The 20,224-nt window shown below is 31.9% G+C and overlaps 1 protein-coding gene across 2 annotated transcripts in view; it reads left to right on the top strand.

Annotated features, from left to right (window-relative positions):
- The first annotated feature begins 7,570 nt into the window (after positions 1 to 7,570).
- LOC124362304 (neural proliferation differentiation and control protein 1) overlaps positions 7,571 to 20,224 on the top strand; it is a 42,054-nt gene continuing 29,400 nt past the window's right edge. Inside the window, exons 1-2 of one of the 2 annotated variants that reach the window (XM_046816684.1) lie at positions 7,571 to 7,784; positions 15,018 to 15,218. In XM_046816684.1, the coding sequence (XP_046672640.1) occupies positions 7,664 to 7,784; positions 15,018 to 15,218 (322 nt within the window). In that variant the 5' untranslated portion in view covers positions 7,571 to 7,663. The remainder of the gene's footprint in view (positions 7,785 to 15,017; positions 15,219 to 20,224) is intronic. The other variant, XM_046816695.1, reaches the window with a different exon arrangement.

Here is a 20,224-nt window from a genome sequence, read left to right as displayed (position 1 = left end):
AGGTTGTAATTTACACATTCTAATCATTTTGTTGTACCATAAGTAAGCATTAAAAACAAACATGCTATAAAAATATTTTACAATCTATTTAGAATACACTATAAACATTGTAAATAAATCAATATAAAAGTTAATAAAAACACAATTTAATAACATGATGACAAATAAGTTCAAAAAATAAAAATTTGTTCTTAACATGTTATTTTCATTAATTAATACAATAAATTATAGTGCTATTATTTAGTCCTTTTACTTAAACACAACTGTAAAATACTGGTTTTGCTTACTTGTAAATGGGAACAACATTGTGTACATTAACGGAAAATGAAACAAGCAGAAAAAAAACTGTAAAGAATTGGGAATATAGTCAACCAATTAGCTGATAAGATTATAAGTCTTGAAACCAAATGCATAGTACTAAAAACCACTGCTACTATTTGCCTTAAATACGAAAACAATGTCCTCTATGATTACATCTCTGTTTTTTCAGAGGTTAAATAATGGATTTCACTCAAAAAGTAGCCAGATTGGTATCATATCTCATGTCATATATTGTTCATTATGAGTTTGCTTCTATGAGCAAACAAGTCACTACAGAATACTATTATGAAGTGTTACATTGATTACGGGATGTTCATCGAAAAAGGTCACAAATGCATCAAAGTGCGAATTGGCATCTCCATTATATATCCATCAAAGTGACATCAAAGACAGTTTACCTTACTTGTTTGAAACATATCTTTGCTACGGACTTCTGTGTGGAGTAAATCATCTACAGAAACCCTACAGTGCATTGTGGTGCAGAAAAGAGCACTGGCCAGTTGACACCCAAGGGATAGTTGCCGTACAGCTGTTGTCAATCTCACAATTCTGACAGTTGTCTCTTTGCATGTTCAGGCAGAAACTTATGTCCATGAGAGAGGAGTCTAGGGGTTGTATCATACACACCTACAACACTATGCAGATTAGAAATGCAGTGACTTCCATCTGCCCATTCATCACTTCATAGAAGGCATTATACTATATGGGAGCTAAACTATGGAAAAACTTAACAGTGATATAAAGAACTTTAAAAAAAGTGATGTGGTTATTGGCTAATCTATTTGCTACACTAGAAGAATAGTTTACAAGAAATGGCAATGAAGTGGACTGAACAAACTTGAGAATTGATAATGTTTTATACATACTCAATATATTTATTCAAATTGATTTTCTCTCATATTAATATTTTATAATCTGACACTACCAAAATTATTCTGTAAGAATATGTAAATAAAAAAAATATCTATTGTCCACCTACACTCCCACCTCCATCTTTATGCATATACAGGGAGTGTTAGTACATACCAGCTGATCAGGTGTTACGAACACCAAATGTTCAGTATTTACTTTTGTATATTTTAATATTGGAACAGCTGAGATTATAATGTATTGTTGTCAGAGTTTAATGTGAGTACAATTGTAAAGAATTCCTTAATAGTTTTGTCATTAAATTGTTCTCTTACGTTATAAGTATAAGGTTGGTACAAAATTTCTTAGGGTTTTAATAGGTAAAGTTCACAATGGTATAACTTCAGAAATAGGTACTTACTTGATTCAATCATAACAAGTACCAGCAGAAAAAGCACATATATGCAAATATGTTTCAAGTAGAACTATTTCGTCAGTGTACAAATTTGGTGGTCTGTGTTCGATGAAGTCGACAAAGGCTGTTTTTGTCTCGTCACGAATAGTGAAGGTTCTACCAGAGAGAAAGTTATTGAAGTGTTTGAAAAGGTGGTAGTTGGTTGGTGAGAAGTCTGGGGTGTATGGTGGGTGAGGCAGAACTACGACGTTCAATTCGTTTAATTTTCGGACAATGATTTATGCAACATATGCATTGTCGTGGAGCAGGATCTGACCTCTTCTGTTGATCAGTACCGGCAGCTGCTGACTCAGATTTTAGTACATTTCATCGATTTCCTCTTAATAGAGCTCTGCTGTGATGGTTTGGTTGAATTCTGCTATCCTCTAATAGCCCATACCAATTCCTGCCTAACTTGTGCTTCTGATGCAAGCTGTTTTCAGATAGGCCTTTCTTGTCTCTTTTTCAATACAAGCATCATGTCACATAAAATCTGTTTTAAACTATTGTTGATATTATACTCTTAAATTTTGGAGGATAATATTTTAATTATTTTCCAGTTAAAAAGTCTTTAAAAACGTAAGCTGTTTTACAGTAATGGCTAGTATCTACATAAGTTAACTAAATGTAGATAAAACGATTAGATTCCGTTTTCAACCCTCAAAACTTGAGTATGAAGTTAGGTGATTTTATTATTATTTGTGAGCAGACCGTCTAGAATTTGTATCTGTTACATGATAGTTACTATCTCGAGGAATAACTTTTGTTTGTTGCCATAATCTTTGATGCTACTGATGGCTGGAGGGATTGTAGTGTTAGTCCAATAAGTATTTCAATTGAATTGAATCATAATTTATTTCCCAAAAATATTTATGCGAGCAAATTTACTATCAAATCTATATTATCTTGTTACCTACTATAATAGTTAAATGTGTGTACTTTAAAACATTATACATGAAAATATTACACTCATCAAATTAAAGTGGCCTAGGAAATGAGCCTACATGGGCCTGTGTGTAGGCTCGAGTTGCTTCCCTGGAGATTGTGTACGAATTGAATCGGGTGATTAATTATCATATAACATCAACACCACACACACACAAACGCGCACGTGCCAAAAAACCGGATTTACATAATATGATATTGAAATTTATTAGCGTACATACTACCAATAGTTTAAAGGAAAGATTTAAAGAGATGAAAAACAATTAAGGAATGGTGTATTTTAAAGATCAAAAGGTCAACACGCAGAACAACCTAAACTATTACTAGCAGATTTCATGCCGAAATAAAAAATAAATGTATAAAATAGGAAAAAACCATAGAGGCATCGGTGCTGTTGAAGTGGCATTAAGAGGGGGGAGGCAGGGTCAAAAGTCAGGTCCTTCTGTAGTCAGCCGTGATAATTGCCTCGGCCTCCTCCGCACTGATAAGATACAGCCATTTATTCGAGCGTTTCTTACAGGTATTTATTGACGGTGAGTTGAATATTTGGTTGTCAGGAAAGAATTTACAGATATTTCTATACAGAATATGGGATATATAAAGAGAATTTGTAGATGAGAAGGATTTACTGATTTGCATTGATGAGACACCAATATTCCGTGAGTATCATGTGTTATGAGAATGTGAAGTTGTAGAGAAAGTTGTATAAAAATGTTTATAAATATGAACAAGGAGTGTTTTAATGAATATTTTTCGAATTGGTAGAATGGCAGTTTCTTGATATAAAGTGTCAGTAGGATATCTCCTAGATTTTTTGAAACCGGCTTTTAAGATTGCCTTCTGAACTACTTGCAGAGGTTGCAAAAGAGTTATATACGCTCCACCCCAGGCTATTATTCCAAACGAGAACAACGATTGGGCATAGGCGAAATAAGCATGTTTAATTTTTTTTTTTCATTTAAAATTTCACTTAATTGTTTAAAAGCAAATATATATTTCCTTGCTCTCTTTTTTACATTTCAACATGTGCAGACCATTTTAAGTGCTTGTCAAAGAATACACCCAAATATTTATAATACACGATACATTTTCAATAGCTTCACAAGAACAAAGTTCATTGTTGTAACTGCCACAATTATGGACCACAAGGTCACCGAGGGCATAGTCTGTGGTCTCCCGGAGAGAGATGGGCATAAACTTAGTCTTTGATGTATTTAATGAAAGAATATTTTGGTCAAACAATTTTTTTAAGACCATGAGGTCATGTAGAGCGTTAGAACGGGCATCAACCCAGTCGCTACCTTTTATTAAAATTAAGCTATCATCTGCAAATAAAACAGGATTTCCATTTAAATTCAATTTAGAGATATTGTTAATATAAATCAAAAACAGAATTGGGCCCAGCGTACTGCCCTGAACCACCCCGTAGTCCACCGGAAGCGCGTCACTCTCGGTCCCACAGACAGACACGGTCTGCAGTCTATTTGTGAGGTAGGTCGAGAACCATGAAAGCGCATTACCCTGAACTCCTGTGGCCTCCAATTTAAGGAGCAACCTATTTCTATCAATGCTATCAAAGGCCTTCCTCAAATCAAGAAATATTAAAATAATGCGCAGGTTGTTAGATATAGCATCATTGATTTGTCTGTTGACATCAAAAAGAGCATCAGAAATGTTCCTATCCTTTCTGAACCCATACTGACACTCGCACAAGATTTGGTTGTTAGAAAGATAGGCAACTAATTGTTCTTAAGTATACGCTCAAAGATCTTGGAGAATACACTCAAAAGGCTGATGGGGCGGAAATTATTTTTATCTAAGAAGCTATCTCCTTTATGCAGAAGAATGACCCTAGCGATTTTAAAGATATCCGGGAAAATACCAGAAGAAATACTTAAATTTATTAAATGCTGAAGGGGCTTAGAGAAGACATAAACATTGTCCTTTAACACGTCAGCCGAGACACCATCACGTCCAGGGGCGGATCCCCCACGCAGTCCATGATTTGACCGGCTACTTACAAACACGACATGGACCATTAATGACCAATTTCGGTGTGAAGATGCTAAACACTCTCTCATCAAATAGATATAATCAAAGTTATTGAAAATAAATAAAAACAGATCTTCATATTCGTTTTGGGATACCTTGGCTACAGAGCTAAAGGGTAGAATTTAATTAAAAGTTTGTAAAAAACTTAATTTTTGTTAACATTTATGGATCTTGTAATTCATGTGCAGTAGTATTTAGACACAGTGACTAAGATCCTGGCAGTGAAACATATATACAACATTTGTGTCTGAAAATTTAAAGTAATAAGTAACATGTTTAAGTTAAATACTGTAGAATAATTTATATATTACATGTAAAATAATTATTATTTATTTATTTTTTAGATTTGTTTAAAGTTAAAATTTTATTTATTTTTTTACATTTTCTAGTATTTGTTTTAAACCCCAATTATGGAGTGCGCTTGAAAATGTCTGGGCAATATACCATACAATTTTTATAGTGTATGACAGAGAAATTGATGTTTAAAAACATGTGTTTAGACCTATTCTCATTTGTTTTCTGTTGTGTCCAATGCCAGTTTCATGCTTCATTGTGCTCTTTGAATAAATTATTTGAGATTAGCACTTAAAATTTTCGGTTAATTTAAATAAATGAAACGTGCAGAATTGAGGTGTTTAATGTGATTCTAACCACAGAAGGTAAACAAGAAAAAGTAAAGTTATAAAAATATCTGCAGTGAATCCCAAGGATTGAATTAAGTGAGAATATTTTTTCTAACCACAGTAAAATCTGTTTATTAATTAGCAGTTCATTAATTTGGAATTAAAATATCCTTGTACTTGTCAGATATTTAAATTTAATTCCAAAAAGCGTACACAACCACTTTTGTTGTTAAAGTTTTCTCAAGAAATGGGTTTCTTCCTTAAAATAAAATAGACTAAATTAAAGTTAACTTCTCGATTCTAAAATAAAATCGAACTAAAATATAACTTTCTTATTCTCAAGTAAAATAAAGACTATAATCTAATTCAAAATAAAATATACTTTTATTATAAACGAGGCTTAATAAAACTGAACTAAAAACTTCCTGAATACTTCTTTGTATCACTTGTAGCACAATCTGTTGCTGTTGGTACAGTCTCAAAGTTCAAACTCTTATTTAACTGTGTTTTACCTAAATATATTTGTTAAATGCTTTACATCTTGATGTATAAAATTATTCTGACTGTTGAATACAAAATGGTCACAACCAATAACTTTTAAATAATATTAAATTGGAAAACTTTAGTCTGAACTATACTTGCAACGACATGCAAGTGAATTCAAATCTTCTTATTTCCCTTTATTATAATAACTTATACAATCCCTGTAAAAGAAAGCTACCATTAGTAAACAGCAAAACTCCCATCTGAAACCACCAACTCAATTAACCGCAAAAAACTCCAAAAAGACGCAGAGAAAAGCGTGCCGTAGCTATATACCTCCCCTTCCAGGAAACCAGCTAACTAAAAACCAAGTCTTTTGATTGGCCTCCAACTATCCATTCACAAGGTTAGAGAGAACAAAGTAATCTTCAAACTACCCCTATTGTTATCACATTAACAAACTAGACTACCAGGAAAACTGCTATCTCATAGTATCATCCTATGTTCACAGACCCTTTCTTGAGAAATTACATAATTTAATTTACCTATATTTTGACATCACTAATTAAATTCTAAAAATTTTTTTCTAAAATTCATATATTTTCTCCCATAAATATTTAATAAAAATTTTTTTAAATTGCCTATGTAGCAAATGCTACAGTATGTACCGGTACTAATATATGTATATATATATATATATATATATATATATATATATATATATATATGTAGTAACTAATTTGTTTAATGTAAATTTTAAAACATATTTTGTAGTAAATATCCTCTTTGTAGTACCACACCTCCAAATGTCTAACATGTACATAGCCTTAGTATAATCATTTGTAAAGAGTAAAAAGTGGAGAACAGTGTATGCAGATGTACAGCAGGATTTATACTGTGGCCAAACACATTAACTCATATTTTATAAGGAGGGGTTAGATTATTGACATTTTAAATACAACATTAGGAGTACACCAGACTGCATGACACGTAACAGGCATCGCTGAGGGAAATAGTACCTTTAATAATGCAGGACCTTCCTGCAAGCCATTAAATTGGTGATACTGTGAAACGATATTAACTCTAGTTTTAAGATGAAATCCGTCTTTGTAGTGTGTATTTTAAATATTTCTCTTTTTTGGCGCCCTTAGCACTAAACGGCATCCAGTGCCGCTCCTGTTAGTACGTTTCATTTTCATTTGCTTCCATATTCAGATCCCTTTATGTTAGTACAAATCCTGTGGTAAACTATGACTCACTATTTGTACAGGAACCCCGCGGTTGGGATTTTAATTTTATCTAATTAGGCCTAACGATCGATTCATACGAAAACTCCGGAATTGATTTCATGTTTTTATATTGTATTAAACTTTCGATACAAGACGGAATCTCAATTTGTATCACAAATGCTTTTAATTACGTGTTTAATTCCGTGTCCACGCCAACAAAATATGTTAGGAATTATTTTAGTGATGCAGAACCAATCGATAGTAATGGTCTATTGTTCTTTAGAAAGTTTTTTTATTAATGAATGAACAAAGCATATCTCCGACGAATTCTTTAAACTGATCAAATATTACTGATCACGCTACTGCTTAGTTAGAAGATTTCTCAATTTTCACAAACCGATTGAACTTACATAGCCATATGCCTCAATAAAACCGCTCGTCGCAATTCGCCGTCGCGCCCAAACAGACATTGATTGATTAGCCGAAACGTTTCACAAGTGTCATTCACTAATCAGCTGTGACTGGAGGGCGGGACGCGGGCGACTGTTTACATTATCTATGACGTACATGGCACATCGAACATCTGCGCGCATGCGTTTGTTTGACATCGGCAATTCTGCTCAGATCTTAACAGAGCACTGTCGTCTGCTCGCCTACCCGGAGAGGTGTCGAATCGATTTTTCAAAATGGACGTGTGATGGTAACATATGGGTAGGCCAGTTACAGACGACAAGGCCGGGAGTATGTATCTAGTGCTGTGCTGTTGGCTTGTGTATGTGACAATATCTCCAAACTCCGCCGCCGCAGCAGAACTTGATATTTATCCAGGTAACTTACCAGGCGCCACGTATTTTTTACTCAATAATAAATAATGCTGTTTTTAATTAACCTGATTTGGAGCCTAGTACAACAATTTTATCATTGTCGGACCTAAATGAAACTTACTGAAGGTGTACTGTTTAATAACTACTGTTTGAATGTACAATACGGCAATGTTTATTTATGTGTTACAGTGATATGGTATATAGTTCAAGGCTCTCTGGAATGGAAATGCTGTATGAAGTATTACTTGTAGATTTAAATGAATTTATAAGTTCAGTTTTCAATACTTGTTAATTATATTTGACTAAATATTTAAAATACACTCCAAATCCTTTGTTATATTAATGTGATTTTGTCTTTAGTTCCATTTTAACTAACTTGTAATATAAATTCTTGACGTAAAAAAATATTTTATATTGCAGTAGGTTAATTAACAACGTTAACTATTAATATAAATATCGTTAAAAAGTGAAAACCCACTTTTTAATTTGGAGGAAGTGGACTTGATAAGGACATCCCATGAACTGATAACGAAAGTGAAAGTGGTTTCCTCCATTTTTATACTTGACAGCTCCTGGTTATGTAATGAGAAAGAAATCCATAGTAAAAAGTAAAACATTTGAGATTTTAAAATCTTGTTTTAAAATAGGTTGGTATAAATAACACACACTTTGGTGTTTAATTAATATGTCTTTTATAAGAATAGTACTATTTTATCAATTAATTAATCAGTAACTACATTTTCTAAATAAAAAAATTTTAGAAAATAATTCAAAATAATTGTAATTAATAGTACTTCTATACAAAATATTAATGATTTCTAAACTTACACATTACAAACCTGTCTTTATTTGAATGTGTCAGAGAAAATATCAATCTTTCAGTTTTAGTATGGCCTAGAAAATTTCAGCTTCATGGTATATGGGGGAAAAATCATTTGTGGTCATTATAAAAATGAGTTCCTGTAATAATCATCTATGATACACCATTTGGACAGTTTCAAAATCTGAGACGTCTCCTTACAGTACCACTTTGGTACCGCTTTTTTATCACATAATATTTAAAGAAAATTTAATGTATTGCTTCAAACCATAATATGACAACTTTAAAAACTTAACAATAATAATTATTCATTATGTAAAATGCGTTTTTTAAGTCTGCTAATGTTGTGCGTGTGTTTTTATTTTAAAAATTAAATAGCACATTTTCTACAGCTTTTTAAATATCTGTAATTGTACTTAAGCCAAGAAGAAACTCTAGTATATTAATCTTTACATAAGTATTGATTCATGTAAAAAAATGTTCAATTATCCTTTAACACAATATTCAAGAACTGTGTCTAGAATTGGTACCATTGGTGTGTTAGTTTGTGGGACAGAATTTATCTCTTTTTTTGTAGACTGGATATTTGTTAACGTCAAAGGATAATTGTCTTTTTTAAGAAAATTGTGTTAAATAAAAATTTTAATGATGCCACACTTATTAAATTATTCCTATAGCTTTATTATACTCTAAAACCGAAGTATGTACAAAGTTAATGGCAGGACTAAAACTATCAGGTGATTTCTTCCATTTTCTTATTTGTACCTAATGTATTTTTAATTTGATCATATAAAACAATGATGTAGTTTCTTATTTGCTTTAGCTCTGCTATGGCCCACTTCAGCTTTCGTTTCTTAAAATGATTGATTTAAAAAATATTTAATTTAGCAGCATTCTCAAAAACAATTATTTATTAACATTATTTAAAAACAATATACAAATGCACTGTCAACATCTAAAAACAACTTTAGCTAATCCATATGAGCCACTTTGTCTTCTACATTTTGAATGGTGGTGGATTTTCTTACTCACAATCCTTTTAAGTAAGTGCTACTGATTTCTATAATACATCTTAAAATTAGGGTCAGGAAGGATTATCATTTAGCCAATCAAGATGGGTAAGTGTATAAGACAATTTAGGAAAGAATTTGTATCTGATGATAACAAAATAATATTAAAATATACTGATATAATATACTTTTTTAAATATCAGTTACATAAAACACCATAGTGTGATAAATAGCATTAAAATCAAAATCTGATGTCAGTTAAACTTAAGTAATAACAGCATGTATTTGACACAAACTACTACTTCAGCTACTTCAAAGATGTGATCTGTACAGAATATTTTTACCTCAATCATTTAAAAAAAATACTGTTTTGTAAAAAAAGTCAACCACCACCTTAAACTGAGATTGATTACAATAAAAACTACCCAATAAATAGACTTAGGATTGTAAAACTATGATTGATCAGGACATAATCATTACGCTTTAATAATAATAATGATAATAATATCAAAATTAATATTATAACCTAGTGGTATATATTTAACACATCTATTTAATTTATAATTTCTTCGACTATTAAGGTGATAAGAAGTAAAAGTCTTGTATGGGGTGATGTTTTCTTCTCTGGATGATCATGGCTAAGGTTCTGCCACAAAGTTGTAGAGGTGTCATCAGATTTGTTGGCTTCTATAAGTGTAATGTTAGAGTAAGTTCTTTTAAAACTGAATTTGTTTTCTTTACTTCATATTCAATCATGACCACTCCAAAAAGCCATGTATGGAAGTCAAAACCACTAACACAATTTTATTGTGTTGAAATGTTTAGTCTACAATATTGAACAACTATTTTTTTTATTTTTTTTTTCTTCTCTAATTGTTAGCTCTAGGCTAGTAGGCTTCGGGAAGTCCCATGCCGCCTCAATGTACTATTTGTTTCTTGACGTAGGATTCTTGTAAGGATCTAGGTTATCTTCTCGCTAAGGGTCCATCAGGCTTCCTAGGTTGAAGCACCTTATCCAGGTTACATTTAAGTTACCAATATGCAGATAGTTACTTTGTTTTAAATAAATTTCTTAATTTTTAGTTATTTTTTGAACATTCATCCCATACTTATTCTTTATTAATTTTAAACCTTGGCTTCTAGCATGGTCATATGCAGGGCACGTAAAAAAGATATGTTCCAAAGTTTCACTATGACCTAAAGTACATCTCAGACATAGTGGAGTGAAATACTGACCAATAGTATATAAGTTTTTATTTATATTGGCGTGACCAAATCTTAGTCTTAGAATGTTGATTATTTCCCATCTTTTCATTTCAACATTTTTGAACCATGTATATTTTGGTATCGTTACAACAACCTCTTTATACCATCGAGCTTTATCTACTCCCATAAACAGATCGTTACTTTTTGAGAAGTATAATTGTTTTTGGTACGCTTTGAAATCGTCTATGGATATATGTAATTGTTCTATTTTAGTGCCATCTTTGATTGCCTCTTTTGCTAATTTGTCAGCTTTTTCATTACCTGAAATACCTATGTGACTTGGAATCCACTGCAGTACAATATTTTTCTTCGATTCTAATATTTTGAATATTATTGAGAAGATTAGATTTTGTTTCGATAAACCTTCGAAGCTGTTTTCTATAGCGCTTACTGCTGCCTGCGAGTCTGTTAATATAACAAAATCATTAAAGTCTAAATTATTTATATATTCAATACATTTTAAAATTGCTATTAGTTCGGCTGTATAACTTGACGAATACGGGTTTAAAGAGTATTGACCTGATATATTGAGCAGCGGAATATAAAAGGCAGACCCCGTGCCATCTTTTGTTTTTGAACCATCTGTGAAAACACACAGATAGTCTTTGTATGTTGTGTTAAGTTTCTGTCTTATTGCCTGCAAAATAACTTTTTCATTTTGAAGATTCTTATTAATTTTACACTCATTGTAATCTGTTATATTTATACTGGTGCTAGGTTTTTCATTACTGCCAATCATAAAAAGAGGTTCTTTAAAATCCCATTGATTTTTATGTTCTTCATTAATAGAGAAATTAGGGTTCAACTGAGAAATGTTTTTAAATGATTGTAAAAATAAAGGTATCTTCTTCTTTTCCCAATACTGCATATCCATATATGTCGAGTTTAAGTACATCAAACCGAAATAAGCAGGATGCTTACATTGAGTAATAATCTTGTAGATTAATCTTTCAGTCAACATATTTCTTCTTAGACTTAAAGGTATTATTGCTGCTTCTGCATGCAAAGCTATAATGGGGGTAGATCTGAATGCTCCAAGTGCAATTCTTAATGCTTGATTTTGAACATTGTCTAGTTTATTCAATTCAACTTTGGCAATGTGTCCATAAAGAAAGCAACCATAATCTAACTTACTTCTAATAAGACTTTTGTAAATCTGCAGTACAAATTCTGGATGCGCTCCACTTGTTCTGCAACTAATTGATTTCAATATATTTAAATCCTTTAGACATTGTTGCAATATTTTATTAATATGAGTCTTGAAAGTAAGCTTATTATCTATAAAAATACCCAGAATTTTCATTGTATCAACTAGAGGTAATCGGTGTTCATTGAAACTAACATTGAACAACTAACAACATTATAGCATCAAGCACCATGTGACGTGATGTGTTTGTTTTATTGTTTATTATAATTTGTTTTCAGTATATTTCTGTTGTAACAGATGTTTTGCTTTAATTTACTCATATGTGTAACCAAGATTGATACAAAATCATTTATTTTGAATTAATGGTCACTATCTAAGTACTCATTGAGACAGTCTACGTTATTTGCAAGTTTTGGGCAACAGGGCATAGTTATCACTAGTTTAATTTTGCCACTCACAGTTTAATTTTTTATCTAAATGGTATTATAATATTTAATTTTTCCTGCTTAAAACTAAATTTAGAAAAATTTTTTAATTTTGATTAATTTATTTTTTTAAATATATATAGTTTAAACACTTAGAACGACGTATAAAATGTTACTTTACTCTCCCAGTCAACAAGATCTCAATTATTAGAAAGTTTTTTTTTAATCTAATAGAGCATTAATTTATGAAAAATTGTATATAGAACACATATTTGAACAAAATTTTGCATTCAAAAAGTTAGATATAAGGAAGACAAGTGATTTGTTTGAAAATCACCCACCTCTTAACATGTTGATTTTGACAAACGCGTTCTGGCGCAGAGGCAAAGTGCATCTATTGTGTCTCATTTAGCATAGAGCTGCAGTGAAGATGTTAAAATGGTTTAATCAGAACTTGAAGGATTAAGTAATGTGTAACGTTTTAAGGTGTTAGGTAAGTTAGCTGAATTACCAAAGTTATTGGCAGAAACATAAGCTTACTTCTTTCAATAAATTGATACAAAATTAAAAAAGCTGAAAATAAATAAAGCCAAATCATATACTGAAAGGTTATTTACTATAATTAAAATGTATTACATATCTGTACAATGAACAAATATAATTTTATTTTCTTAAGTGAAACAAAAGTGAACATATAAAGCATGACAACATTGTAAAACACAAACATATGTTATGAATATTAGAAGATTATATGACATTTACAGTCACTAAGAAAAGGCAAAGATATGTTTTATGCACTTTTTGATTTCGTGGCCTAAACACATTTTGGTTTGGTGGCAACTGTATTAATACAAAAAACACATAGTGATATGTAAAAAAATTTTCGTTTTCGTGATACACTTGCTAACAAATGTCACAGTGTCTAATATTGGATTTAGTTACACACACACACACACACGCACGCACGCACGCACGCACGCACGCACACAACAAACAAAGACGTGTAGGCTTGGTTACTGTTGTAAAACATCTTGAAGAGATAAATCTTGCGTTTGACATAACTTTTGAGAGTCAACCAGTGGATTAACACAGTGAAACTGTAGCTAGCACAGCAGAAGACTAAGACATTGTTCATCACTAGAAGAAAGTATCACTAGCTCCAACCATCATGTTGAGAGTTGGAGAGCACGATATTACTTCACAGCTGTTCATTCGGTATTTGGGAGTAGAGCTTGATGGCCGACTCAATTTCAACCAGCAAATAGAGCATGTTAGTGCCAAAGCGTATGTAGTAAGGGAAAGTTTATTGTTACTAATGCCAAATGTTGGAAGTCCACAGAAGAGCAGGAGGATGTTACTATCATCAACAGTCACTTCAGTGCTGATGTATGGAATTTCCATCTAGGCTGACATCCCCGAAGTTAAAGAAACAAGAAGAAAGATTGCATTAATATATCGACTAAGTGCCCTGAGAGTAGCCAATGCCTTTCAGCTCAGTATCTGAAAACACGGTGTAAATTATTACCGGAATGCTGCCTATTCGAGTGCTAGCCGAAGAACGGCAAGCCCTCTATCGGCGACAAAGGTCATCTGTGTCGAGTCCTTATGAACTCAGAACTGAAAAACAGCAGTACAGTATACTTGGTAAACTGAGTGAGATGCCGCAGAGAAGGGCAGGTGGACATACCGCCTAGTACTACAAGTGGATTGGATGCTTGGTTAAACCGAAATCATGGTCAGGTCAACTACTATCTGACGTAGATACTTTCAGAACATGGCTGCTTCCGAGCGTATCTTCAACACTTCAAGTGCAATAGTTCTACAGAATGCCCTTCCTCTCCTGGAGTTCTGGAAGACGTGGAAATGTGTTCTTTATATACCCATACTTCAGCTTGTAGTGCAATGATAAGAGACTATCCTCCATCAGACAATCCAACTAGAAACAATAGTGGATGTGATGGTGTCATCGAAGGCAGCCAGCAACAAGGCCAGTACATTTGTAACTTAAGTTCTCCAAAACCTGCGTTCCACAAAAGGAAAGAGCTAGCAAATAACACACAAACAATAACAGCTAGTGAAGATGAGAGCACGCATGTGCGTGCACGTGCACACACACACACACACACACACACACACACATGCACTCACAAACACACACAAATTATACTATAATCTCTGGTATCGAACTTGTCGATTACTCATAAGTTATTGTGTTTTTGGGTTGTGTATGTTTCTGTTTTCAAAATACAGTTTTTTATAATAGCTTTTAAACCTTACTTCATTAAATCGATTCCATTAGTATATTTACCTTAAATACTTTTTTTACCTAAAAATATTTGTAATCCTTTCAGTTAATATAGGGTTATTGTAAGTTTCTCAACTTTAAGAACACTTTTAAAATCTCTTTTATATTGTATTGCAAAGAACGATTAATATATCATTGATCAATATAAACTTAGTTTTATGTTATATTATTAGAATGATTTTATGGAAGAAAACATGTGTAAACCATTTTGTAATGTAATGATCCTGAAAGCTCACCCCAGCAATATTTAATTTTGTCGTGAAGAATTGCCGGACGAGGTGATTCTCAAGCGAATCCAGCATGTGTTGACGGAGTTTCGGCAGAGGCAGCTGCGTATCCTGCAGGACTCCAGAGATCATGAGGTTCTGCCACAGTTTACATATCAGCTGCCAGAAACCCCCAACAGGAACTATCAGAGTGACTTGTTCGCTGTTCCACCTTCAGACCCGAGATACTACCAGCCTGGTAGGCATGCATCACTGACACTGCATGCTCCCTTTTCTCTCTTTTATAGTATATGTGCATTTGTTTCTTTGCATTATTGTAATTAAATGTTTATTTTTCAGATTATTTCCTTTATTTTAGTTCCAAGAGCATGTGACACATTTAAGAGCTATTTTATTTTGCATGCTTTTTATGATTTTATTTATTAAATTTTTCAGTGCATGCTAGTGTTATATTTTGAATTTAGTTAGTACATATGTTATGCCTCTTAATGTATCTGTAGCTTTAATACCTGTGTTTTATTTAGTATATGTATTAATTATTCCTCTTGTTTGACTTAAAGTTTATTGTATGATTTTTATCAATAAAGTGTTTTTAATTTTAACATTCCTTGGATTCTGTCCAAACTTTTCTTCTGTCCTTAAAATATACCTTTATAAAATCATCTATTGACAAATTAATGCTTTCATACGAGTCTTAATGCTTTATTACATATAAGTCTACTATAACTTTTTATTTATATGAACTCCTTTGTAAGTATTTTATTTTTAACTTATTTTTGTATTTTTAACTGTTTGTGTGTGTATGAAATTACCTCCAGTTTTTATGTTTTTTTATCAGAAAATAATTTTTATGGTTGGATTGTTTATCAATCTAATTTAGTTTAGTTATTAATGACATGTAAATAAACAACCGCTGTGCACCTTATTAGTGACATGTTTTATATATAAAATATTCTTCCTACTAATTAGTAATAAAAGGATAATTATGCTTGGCAGGTCCACTGTGGGAAAAGAAATGTGAAAGATTGAGCTCTCCTCTGTCTTGCTGATGATCTCATACCTCACATTATGCTTCCACAACTCACAATGGTTTAAAAAGTAGCCTCATAAAATTAACTCACATTCCAAATTGACAAATACTAAAAAGAAATATTTTTTTAATATCAAAATAAAGCCAGTTGTGGAAGAGGAATTACCCATTACTTGGTGCTCTAAACCACTCAAATAACCAAAACTTTCTTTGGTAAGCTATGAAGTTTATATTTATTAGCACAGTACAGACTCTATAATCCAACTGTGTACTATTCTGAAAGCACAGTGAGATTGTGCTGCTTTGACAGTACTTAATCAATGACTCTTAATCAAATTGAGCTTGTCTAGAATAATAACAATAAAAGACAGCCTCATAGGCAAGTGGTATGTTATAGTTTTAAATTAGGAAGTATACAAGTTTAATGCATTGTCAGGAAAATACTAAAATATCACATATCATTAAAACATTTAATTATGTTTTTAAATATTTTAAATTTGGAAAATGGAACAAATTAGTAATAGATAAAAGTGTTTGTCTTTATAATTTTTATCGTAGGAAGTTCATTAGGAATTTTGAAAAAATTGTATTTCTCTACAAGCTAAGGTGTTACCATAAATTCAATTTTGGTACATTCTGTACATATAGCTGGCTGTAGTAAAAAACATGGTATGTTGAAATAATCAGGATTCCGAGACCTTCAAATTTAGGTGTACCACAACCTATATTCACATTTAAAACTTTTCGTAAACCGATTCCCACACTCCAAAAAGTGTCATTTTAGGACATGTTACAAACTTGAAAATATTTACTCTAAGTTCTCTAGGTTGAAAATGTGGGGTCAGAATTGAAACAAAGATTCTATTATGAATTTGCGGTTGATATAGATGGCTCAGGTGGTCTGATACACTCTTTACCAAGTTCTTAATTTTTGTTTTTTTTAATATTATTTCTTTCAACCCAGCAGCTTCAACTGCTTTTAACTGGCATTACCATAGTTAGTTAGACTAGGTAAACCCTACTGTACCTCCTATATGTTTTCTTATAATAACCAATTTTAACAAGCAATCGTTTAAGCACTAGTGGTTGTGAAATGAGCTAAGAAAACTGACAGAAATATGCTCAAAAGCACAAAGCAAGTTAGTTGCATATGTGGTCCACTACACTTGGTATTAGTGTAATTTATAACAGTTGACCTTAACAAATTTTGTTCAGTGTCCTAAGATGCAGTACAGCAGTTAAAAAAAAGTCGGAAATGTCATCATTTGAAGTAACAAACCAATTATCAAATCTATCTTGTGAAAGAAACATTATTCCCAGTTGCAATAGTGGATTTATGACCAATGATCTTTCCTTTTGAGTGCATGTTTAGTTTCTTCACTCAGCTGATAGCCAGTTCTATAAATGTATTAAAACCGTTTGCATTCATGTAATAAGTGGTATATTTATACTGATCAAAACGAGTAATGAATGATCCACCAAAGAACTCTTTCAGGCAGGTGTAACTTCACCTTGTTAAGAGTTCACGGCCACGTCAGTGTCAGTGTACTTTAACACAGGTGTTGATATATGTGGGCTGACCACCTGCCTATTACTCAACAACAACTGTATATGAAGAAAATCTCTGCATTGTTATGTGAAAAAAATCAATATTTAAATTGGAAAGACCATCTCTCTACTTACACATTTTTTGAGTAACTTTCTAAACTAAAAAATTAAAATATTACTCATCATCTACCCTTATAAGTTATTTCCCGGACACATCCAGATTCAATTAGCTAATAATAATAATAATATTGCCCTATAGACTAAGCTCCTGATTAATTTTTGCAATCAAATAATGTACTAACTTTACGTATAAATAAGGTTATCGTTAATACTCATACTATTTTTTATTGTCCACACAAAAACTGTTGGAAAAATTAATTAAGATTAGTCTAATTGAAAATATTATTTCAAATAAGTGAATAAATCGAATATCTATTAAGGGTAATCTTACTTGTAATTTTGTTGATTCCTTCGTTACTGACAAAACAATCCAGATGTTTTCACTGAGTAGTACAATACTTGACATTAAACAAGTCTAATGAAACCATAAATACTCTATGTAATCATATGACCATATCACACCTGCATGTGCATGACTGTACTAAATTGTCTGCATCTATTTCTTAATAACAATTCTTTTTGGTAAAATTAATTGTGTGACTAGCTTGTATGCCCTTAAAGTATAGTCCAAAAAATTAATTAAGAAGCCATTTTGAAAATTTTTCAAATGCTAAAAGATTAATAACTGGTACTCATCCAATGAAGATTTCTCTTGTTAAGTCTCAGTTCCACAAGGCAATCAATGATCTTTTCCTTGCTTTAACCTTGATCTTGGTTGGAGATTACATTTCTGTTCATCCACTGCTTATTGTTCTGAGTACCTAATATTGCATCAGACATCAGGTGGTACAACCAGGTTATATGAGGGACAAAAACACAAATTTAAGATAAATATTTTTTAAGTAATTGAACACTTATATAGGATATTTACTGAACATGCGAAGGATTGTTAATTTTTTACGATGGATGGAAGTGTAAAAGGATTAAGGAAATTTGCCATTGGGTTGTTGTAACAAATGAAACACAACGTTTTGAGAACTGGTAACTGCATTTTTTTCAGTTGTATAATCCTAAAACATTAGGATAAGAATGTTGGAAAAAAAAAACAATAGAACAAACACGGCGATGAACATATAAAGGTTGTATAAAGAAGTTGGACATAAAAACAATATACATAAATCCGCACCAAATTATTCAGAAGGAGCATAATATAAAATTGAAAATGAAATTCCTTTGATATGCATCATGACCGCCCAGCTCAATAGTATCGTATTCCTAGAAACTGACAAAAGACAAAAGATATCGTTTGGGGAGAGAAAAGAATGGATGTATGCTTTCAGTCTACTATTTACTCCTAATTCTTGTACTAATCTCAAGGTTACGTTTTATGAAATCTGTGTAAGCCTGTTATGTGTTCTAAATGAGCCTCAAATGTTTTATCAAGAGTTTTTGTCTACTCTTCTAAAAAAGTTTTGTGCTTTTCTTAGAATTTTTATATTTAGAATTAGAAATAATTTTATAATTAAAATATATTTCTTGCATGCTTAACTAATTTTAGGATAGACTCCTGATAGAAGTAGTAGATAACAGTTCTTGAAATGTTATGTTGCAGCTGTAACACATAATGATGGCCAATGTCTATACTCTGTCATCAGTTTAACTGTAAATGTTTATATAAAAGCAGTTCTATAAGTTTTCGTGGGGTATTTGTTTGAGTCTCCCTGAAAATTCTTTGTTGAGAAGAGCCTGTGTAATAAAATAATTAAGACAAAATTTATTTTATTTTCAAAGAATTATAGGGTGGTTACTGGTACCCACAATACTGACTCTGGGTGAACTCAACCCCTACATCTGGGAGAGGTGTATAAGTTACCTGACTCCATGCAGCCCCTGCAGCTCTGGGGCTTATTTATTCCATCTATTGGTTTATATGGAGTTCAGTTAGAGTGCAGTTAGATGACAAAATCCTACACCAAATATTAATGCATGATGAGAAATTATATTGGCGTCAATATTGTACTTCTGAGGTAGAGTTAGCGATAATGGTAATATGTTATTTTAATAATTGGCCATTTTCATATCATGTATATACAATGTACACACACACACACGCACGCACGCACGCACGCACGCGCACACACACACACACACACACACACACAATATGAATTAACAATTTTGATTTCTTTCTTGTTAGTTTTGTTGTAAAACAGCTTTATGAAATTATAAAAGTTATATTTATTATAACCTACCTATTACACTAATAGAAACATAAGACATCATTTTTGTACTAGACATTTATAAACTTACTTTTAAAATTATTTTGATGAACTCTGATGTTCCAATGATATCCATTTTAGAGAAATGATTCAAATGAGTTGCAACTTTATATTTTTACAATATGGCTATAGTAGTTATGTAACTGTTGTGTGATTGCTATAACATTATATGAGATTGAAGTTTATAAACCTTGAATTGTAAACTTCTATGAGATTTGTAAATTTTATGGTAGGTATATACTATGTATACTAGGTAAAAATAATGTATACATATGTATACATTATTTTTCTATATTGTGCTGTTAAATCTGTATAAAAACCTACTAA

Source organism: Homalodisca vitripennis, chromosome 1 (genome assembly GCF_021130785.1).
Source record: "Homalodisca vitripennis isolate AUS2020 chromosome 1, UT_GWSS_2.1, whole genome shotgun sequence".
Taxonomy (NCBI): Eukaryota; Metazoa; Arthropoda; class Insecta; order Hemiptera; family Cicadellidae; genus Homalodisca; species Homalodisca vitripennis.
Note: the sequence above shows the minus strand (reverse complement) of the source record. Positions and strands in the feature narration are given on the sequence as shown.